Source organism: Bidens hawaiensis, unplaced genomic scaffold (assembly GCF_021521415.1).
Source record: "Bidens hawaiensis isolate Kalapana, Puna unplaced genomic scaffold, B.hawaiensis_p1.1 tig00016560_1, whole genome shotgun sequence".
Lineage (NCBI taxonomy): Eukaryota > Viridiplantae > Streptophyta > Magnoliopsida > Asterales > Asteraceae > Bidens > Bidens hawaiensis.
The window spans coordinates 399131-407748 of record NW_027492517.1 but is presented as its reverse complement, the minus strand read 5'-3'; the positions used below and the strand labels follow the sequence as shown (position 1 = coordinate 407748).

General features: G+C 34.2%; 1 protein-coding gene across 1 annotated transcript; it reads right to left on the bottom strand.

Annotated features, from left to right (window-relative positions):
• Positions 1-5035: 5035 nt before the first annotated feature.
• LOC143551677 (G-type lectin S-receptor-like serine/threonine-protein kinase At4g27290) lies at positions 5036-8389 on the bottom strand. Its single transcript, XM_077042066.1, has 7 exons — positions 7050-8389; positions 6647-6763; positions 6389-6519; positions 6015-6225; positions 5689-5926; positions 5455-5605; positions 5036-5351 (listed from the first exon to the last, which is right to left on the bottom strand). Exons 1-7 carry the CDS (start codon positions 8320-8322, stop codon positions 5043-5045), a joined length of 2430 nt encoding a protein of 809 aa, XP_076898181.1. The 5' UTR covers positions 8323-8389; the 3' UTR covers positions 5036-5042.
• Between the last annotated feature and the right edge of the window lie 229 nt (positions 8390-8618).

Below are 8618 nucleotides of genomic sequence, written 5' to 3'. Positions count from 1 at the left end.
TGGATATTACCAATACCCGATTATATTTAATACTCGGTCGTACCCGAACCCATTTCCATACCATGAAAAACCCGATTTGTGCACCTCTAGATATATACACATAGAGATATCGATCCTACATGCCCAACAAGTGATCACAGGCCCAACCTTGGCCTCCTTGTAAATATAAATATCAATCTCAAAGTTATGCTCAATCGTGTCTTCATGTTTCAGTCAATGTCATCATATAGTTAAACTATAATTAATTATCTTTATATGCTTCATGCATATACTGATTTCTCACGCTTCTCGTAATAAATTGATTTCTCGTATGATCACTCCCCTTACATATCATGTATTCATCGAAGTTTTTACCTTTATTCTTTGTCAAAACTCTTGATACATATTCACAACCACCTTAAATCCCAACCATTAATCAGTCAGCATCACATTTATGTTATTATTCAAAAAATAATTGAAATATTATTTATAAAAATTTACATAGATGATGTTAATTTCCCTAAATTGAATGTGGATAGCCTTATATGTTTCATTTGGTTTTCAAAATTATGTGTGTGTATATATATAAGTATGATTTCTTTCAAGGACTCTAATGAGTTGCAAGAACTTTATAACCTAACTAGTTGATAACGTTTAACCACATTTTCAAACCCTTTAAAATATTAAAGGGCATTTTAGTAATTGACATTTTTTTTCTCTTTTATCCATAATAAATCATAATTAGATTCTTTCACCTCTTTATTTTACTTTTATATTACGAGACGAGGGTTGTTTTATATTATTTGTTTCTAATATTTATTTATTTTTTGAACTTTTATTTTTTTATTGTATGAAAGTTAATAATATACTTATGGTTTGATGATAAATTGTTTCACAAATAAATGAGATGTTATAACCCGGTTTAAAAATTATATGAGTTTGATGAGACCCAAGACCCGTTTATTTTTTATTATAAAATTGATTTTTTAATTTTAAATAATATATATCTTTTTTTAAATATATCATACATTAATTAATTTTTAGTATATCCATACTTTATAGGATTTTTATATCAAATATTTGGTGAGATCAGTTTTTAATTTAATGAGATGTTATAACCCGTTTAAGAAATACCTGGGTTTGATGAGACCCATACCAGTGAATTCGGGTCAAATGCATGAGAACCCTACATTTAAAAATCAAGCAAATCTGGTGACTCTAAAAGAATGAGAAGCGACCACATCGCGACACGTGAGATTTTTATGTTTTCGTTTACATATATTATAGATTATAGATAGATAATATGAGTTATTTTGAATATGAGTTTGTACCTTTTCAATTTAATTATTTTTGTTCTCTACGTTTTCTTTTAACTTAAAGGGTGATCAAACTGATCATTTAATTATACGGTACTTTTGTTTATTTATTAATTTATAATTTTTTACATATTGGTTTTTGTTTGTTACTAGTTAATCAATTTGTGCTTGAGACTGTTAGGACCACGCATGGTTTCTCCTACGTATGGAGGTCCTTTTCTCCAATATGCCCTTTCAAGTATGAATTTGTGGCTAAATTGGACCATGTTAAATCGTTTTCGAGTTTTTAGTATGAGTATTCTTGATATGTGCATCTTGTATATCCAGTCCATATACTTTTGTACACAGAAATATAACCTACATGTAGAAATTATGCATTCTTATGAAAAAAAACAATATATTTAGAAAATTTATGACGCTTGACCATTTAACACAAACGACAAGTTCAAGTAAATAGACATTCTCAACTTAGGCTTTTCAAGACAAGTCATTAGGTTTTAATAACTAATCATTTGTGCTTTAGATCTACTATAAGTACTAATTAACGGATTTTCTTATATAAGTTAATTGAGTTCCTTCTTGTAGCTAGGTAAGTTTTAAGTATCTAGACCAGAAAGAGAGATGGTTAAGAAAAACAAATTATTATAATATAATAATAATAATAATAATAAGAATAATAAGAGTAATAATAGTAATAACAATAATAATAAATTAATAATTATAGGCAAATTGAAAATAAATAATCTCACCTTTTATGTATTGACCGATTTTTATCCTACCTTTAAAAATCTCTGCCAACAATCCCCCGTTAAAAAAAAAACCTTAACATCATTAAGTCTTTTTTCTTCGAATTTCAAATCGATGTTTTAGGGCTTTTGATCGGAAGAAGGATACGAGTCGACTGTTGTAAAACTTATCTCGAAACGGTGATCCAAACGACGTAACAGTGTTTCAATTCGGGTGTTTGAATTTTTATTTAACAAAAATCAAGTCATTTAAATCACCATTTGCGTTAGGAATTCCAAAAGCCTAAAAACAAACGTTCCAGTGGAGGACGGTACTTCAACGGGCCATCTAAAACCTCAAAATCGCCGTTGAAGGTGCTTTATACATGTGAGAAACAATAAACACATTTAATATGTTTTTTCTTTCTATAATTAAAAAGGTTTAAGGGGGTGTTTGGGATTCCTTATTTTGTCTTCTTATAACTATTAAGTTAATAAGTTACAAAAGGGTAACAATATAAGCAATCTCAAACAACTTATTACTTTTCAAAAAGTTTATAAGTTATAACTTGATGAAAATAAGCAAAATCCCAAACACCCCTTAAATATATCCAAATTGGATAACTAAAGCAACACACACATTAATTATTATTCTTTTTTCGTTCTTTAAATTAAAAGGTTGAAATATCAAAAGTTGGATAACTAAAGCAAATAGTTGATGGGTTTCATGTGTTCCAAAATTGAAAGACAATATGTACAAAATAGCATCAAGAGACGGACAAAATGAGAATAGACCACACTTGATGGTACCAATGAATCATTGCATTTCCATTTTATCTCTCTTTTATGTGAGATTAAGTAGAATGTGAGAACAAAATCAGAGACAATAGTTATTAAAAGTTTGTTATGTTAAAAAGATAATTAAAAATGGACAATTTTTGTTTTGTTTTTTAGTTATTAAAAATTTGTTATGCTGTTAAAAATATAATTAAAAAAAAGACAATTTTTGTTTTTAACGGCCGTCTTTATTATAGAAAAACACAAAACAAGACCAAAACCTTAGCAAGGAGCTAAGGAAAGGCAAGGAGACAACAATTACATAACGGGCTATTACAACTAAAACCACTACATCTTGCCCAATCTAAGACTAACTTTAATGTAGTGTCCATAATGTTGCCTAAGATGACGTGGAAAGTGACCAAGTTTTCAGGCATCATTGGAGCATATCCAAAGAGAAGAGATATCCTTATGTAAGGGTACTCAATTGTTTCAGCTCTGGTGTCAAACATAATAAATTAATACTTTAATTTAAATATTGTGTGTAGTGGGTAGATGATGAAGTAGAAATTAAAGAGGGTAAGGGTATTTGTAGGGTTTGAAATAAAATTAAAATTCTTAAGGATTTATAAAGATATTTTGTGCAGATGACGTGCCAGTTAAGGGCGCACGTAGCATAGGAGAAGTCTTATAGAGTTATATCTATTTGTCACCCATATATATAACCCCTCCTTAATATCCTCTATTGTTTTAAACAGTGACGAAACCATAACTTCTTAATTGGAGGGTCATAATAGAGTTGTACATTCGTGATTCGCTAGTGTACACTGGTTACTCTTTTTAGCTACAATTGTTAACCATAACATTCTAAGGTTTAATATATGTAAACATTTTTCCCACCATCGAGTATTCTATAACCCTGCCTCCCTTATAAAGTTATTAAAGCTGAGAGTTCTATTATCTCTTAATAAGTCTTCAAACTCAATGGTTGGGATACCAACACCATTGCCTACCTCAATCGTATCTTGACCTGATCAGCTTCAACATGTTCGTACCACTCACTCTCTCTTTTAGAACCTCCACTAAGCTCTCTCTAAATTTGTTTGAAAAAACATCGATGAAAGCTTGCTTGAAATTGTTACGGTTTGTAAACAACCAGACCGAAGCTGGCTTGGTCTATGAACAAGCAAGCTCGAGTCAAGTGGAGATTGGCTTGCTTGAATTCTTAATTTGATTTGTTATTTTAGATGTGCATGCGTGTGTTTGTTGTATAATTATAGTATTATAGCATCTCATTATTGGTTAAGATATTTAATCTGTATTTGATAACAAATAACTTAATAGTTTTCTAAAATGACTAAATGAGTGTTTGTCAATGTGCTTATTTATAGTTTCCGGGTAGACCGCCATATATATTTAATTCCTTTGTGCTAAGCAGGCCACGTGACATTCTCAGATTGGTTCATAACCAATGTTAAGAAACATATATAACTATGTGTTGTGGGATAAAAGCTAGTTATCGCATCACATCACTGCCACGTAATAACTAGTCATTCATTACTTTAAGCGTTGTGGGATAACTAGCAACTACCCCACTCTTTGAGCCATTTCAGCTCCAACAATAACGGGAAGGGGGTGGCACCACCATTTTGGCACTCCCTTGATTTGGTCGGCATGGTTTAACGAGTAAAAAGTTGGTGAGGTGGCCATATAGCGCCAAGGCACAACAGACAGCCACTGCACCTCTTTTGGACGAGGAGCAGGTGGATTCCCGTGTTGTGGAGTGGAGTCCCACTACTGTGGTTTGTGAGGGCGGACTAGAATCTGAACGTCGATGGTGGGCCCGTTCCACTATAGTATAACGACTACTTGAGTTTATTAAGAAAAAAGTTTTGAAATTGGCTACTTCATATTTAAGATAAAAATACATATATAAAAATTTAAAAACCTTATAAATACACACTATTGTATTTTGAATACTAGAACAGCTAGGAGACCATTCAAGTATACTTAATTCTACAGATCACTGAAGTTCAGGTAATCAAATTCTATTTCTATGAAGTAGCATACTGCAATCAAGTCATCTAGATATAGATGAGAAACTCAGTGATAGTATAATTGATTCATTGATCAAAGTTCAGGTTTGCTACAAGGTTTCTGTTTTAAAAAACTGCAAATGTAATAGTATAATTGATGCATCGTAGAGGGAAACTCGAGTTGGGCTTAGACCTACACTTTTCTGTAATTACCGAGCCTCTAGTTGTGTAATTGTGACTTTATTAGTTGAAACGGAAACTGTTGACATGATTGAGCTAGACTCGAGTTTAGGCCTAGTCATTTCCATAAAAAAACCAGGTTGTTCTGGTGGAGGCAATGCACCTTCACCACCCAACATGTGAACCACAGACGACATATTTGGCCTGTCATCAGCGTTTTGCTGCACACATAATAAACCGACGTGTATTGATTGAAGAACTTCACAAGCACTCCATGAGCCCCCTAAGGCTACATCAACCAGTTCATGGGGCTTGCCTTCCTTGTAGAGTCTCCATGCCTAAACCAATTTTTCATAAATTAGTAAAATCAGGTTAATTAGTAGTATCCGAAGTTTTGATTTTGAGAGAATCCTCTGAAGTTTGTCATGCTAGCATACTTACATGCCCAAGAAGGTTATCATGGTGAGCTTGATGAGAGAATCCTCTGTTTTTCTTCCCACTTACGATCTCGAGCACCAAAACACCAAAGCTAAATACATCCGATTTTAGTGAGAAAAGCCCATTTGCTGCATACTCTGGAGAAATGTAACCCCTGTGGAAGATTTACACCCCAAGTGAAATGATATATAAGATATGTTAAAGTTATAGTTTTTAGCATGGTTAATAGACTCTTACAGTGTACCAACGACGTGGTTGGTATTGGCTTCCGTCTCATACTCTTTGAACATTCTAGCCAAGCCGAAGTCTGATATTTTTGGATTCATATTGGAATCAAGCAAAATATTGCTTGCCTTTAGATCTCTATGGATTATCCTAAGTCTGGAGTCTTGATGGAGATAAACAAGTCCTCGAGCAATCCCATTGATAATGTGGTGGCGTTGAGGCCAGTCAAGTAGCAAAGAGTTATTTTTATCTGCACAAGTTTAGATTCTGCCAGTTTGTATTACATGGATTAATAATTTAATCAAGTGTTTGATTTTGTATTAATTTACAAGTCTAACCAAATAACCAGAAGTCCAAGCTATTGTTGGGCATGTACTCATAAATCAGCATCATTTCTTCTCCTTGAACACAACATCCCAAAAGCTTCACAAGATTTCGGTGCTGAAGCTTGGCAATACATATAGCTTCATTCTGGAACTCAGTGATTCCTTGCCTTGATGTTTTTGACAGCCTCTTCACAGCAATTTCTCCTCCTTCTTCAAGCACGCCCTGAAGATCATATCAGTTAGTAGGTACGATGCACGTTTATATTTTGATTGCTTGATATTATCTGAATATCTGATGATACTTTTTCTAGTTTTTAATTTTCTCGTACATTTATGTGAACATAAAGACTAAACAACTTAACATATCAATAATAAGAGTTATTGACCTTGTAAACTTCACCAAAACCTCCTTGCCCAAGCTTATTATTGTCTGCGAAGTTACTGGTGGCCTTAACCACCTCATTCAAGCTGAAGAATGGCAGGTCTGAATCTTGCTTCTGCTCCTTGTTTACTAAATCTGATAATATGTTAAGACACTACTGAATATTCCACTTACTTCATTATAGACTATCAGCATATGCATAGGAGCTTGGTTTACAAATATATGCTTGAAACTTTCAAAGTAAAGCACTTGTGTAACTTACCTGAATTATTGTTATTTAAGCGCTTGTTTCTCCAAAAATATAGTATCAGTGCAAAGATGAGCATAACCACCACAGATACAACTGGCAAGGCCACTTTAAGATATGATTTCTTCTTGTCTCCAGTTCACCCAAACCAAATGTTAGTGTCAGTGGTAGTAATATTAGTACAACATAATGCTTGGTTCTAACTTTCATGTAAAATTGGTATTTGACTATATATCAAAATCAAACTAAATCCGAGTTCCAATTATTACTTGCTACTAAATATTGCCACGTCCATGGACGGAAAGCAACTGTGTTTGCAGTGGAAGTGTTAATGGAGTAGAATTTAATGTTTTGACTTTTGAGTAACAATGAAATGCAATATACATACTCGATAATAAGAAATCACAAATGTACTTACGAGGGATGGCCATTTTTATATAGAGATCTTGCCCTGACAAATCTCCTTGTGGAGCCTCTCTGATATCTATCAGCTCACCGGACCACATTAGACATCCATTACCACCCAGTATATCACTATTTGCAAAAGCTATACATGAGACATTGTTAGCACAAAGGTTCTTACATTCCTTAAGGGATATGGAACTATTGAACCATGAATTCTGTGAGTCGGGCAATTTCAGGTCAGAAAAATTCTTGAAGTAATGTCGTTTTTCACGAGTCAAATCTATTATATGTTTACATCCATTTGACCACTTTCCAACAGACCATTCTTCAGGCAGTTTGGGTTCAAATCCTTCTAAACACGCACACGTCGGTTTGGTCGTATTAATGCTACACCTTCCATAAGGACCGCAGACACTGTATTGGTCACACTTCACTTCAAGAAAACGTGTAGAAAAATCCCAAGTTTTGTTGTTCCAAACCAACTGAGCAAAGTTTCCATCATGATTTAAGGTCATTCTTGTGATATATGACCTGTTTTTTAGTGTGTATATATAGTAAGTCTTCTCCCTGTTCAAATCAAATGTGTAGAAGTCGCTTGGTCCCAGACCAAGCATCCCAGAAAATCCCCGACCATTCCAATATCCAAACCTTTCTTTGGGATTTGATTCATCTTTCATGTTATATAACTGCGGATATCCATCCGTGTTCATCCAAACTGTATAAGAACCTAACGAAGGATCATCTGGAGTCTTCCATGATGTCAAATTCCATTGTATCCCCGTTACAAGGTCCACGCCAATTTTCATTCCTGGAAGCCAAGTGTCTCCAGGATGATCAAAGCTTTGCCAAATGAGGTCCTTGCTGATGTCATCTCTAATGACAAGATTTCCAGAATTAAAAAGCTGTGCCACTGGACTACTATTTGCTGTTAGTTTGGAAGATAAGGATGACCAAACTGAGATATTGCTAACACTAAGAAGCTGTAATTCACCTTTATCATTGAGTTGGAGTATACCTGAGGCATCAAGAAGTTGATCCTTTGTATTAGCAACCCATACAACTGTAAGCACCGGTATCGTCTTATACCATATCCCCAAGTACCGATAAGGTAAATTTCCCAAGCTGAAGAACCCCAGCTCAAAGATTCCACCTGCTGAAACAATGGTGTCACCATCTTTAAGGGTCTGATTTGGATATATTGTGTCTGTAGCAGCAGTAGTACTATTTGTGATCAGGATGAAGAGCAGGCCACAGCAGTAGAACAAAATCATGTTTAGACGCCCCATAGAATAGTCTGATTGTGGCTAATTTGAGTTGATAACTAACAACGAAATTGTAGAAGAAATGGATTGGCTTACTCTAGCCATCAATGAGGTCTAGGAAAACATATTTATTTTATTATCATTGTAATTATTCTGGTTATCGTTGGTCTTCGTATTGTGTGTGCAGTGACGGATCCAGAAATTTTCGCTAGGGTGGGCACAAAATGGATGGGATAAAAATGGGTCGGGTCAAAGAGAACAAGGCCGACCGACCATTTTGGAGGCCCGTAATTGAATGAATTTTTGGGGAAAAGAGATGG

Bases quoted from the DNA above. Each gene is read 5' to 3' on its own strand.
- LOC143551677 (XM_077042066.1), bottom strand. From the start codon at position 8,322: ATGGGGCGTCTAAACATGATTTTGTTCTACTGCTGTGGCCTGCTCTTC. The intron at 5,606-5,688 runs GTAAGAGTCTAT...AATCTTCCACAG, and splicing joins AACCACGTCGTTGGTACACT to GGGTTACATTTCTCCAGAGT. The intron at 5,352-5,454 runs GTAAGTATGCTA...AAATTGGTTTAG, and splicing joins ATGATAACCTTCTTGGGCAT to GCATGGAGACTCTACAAGGA.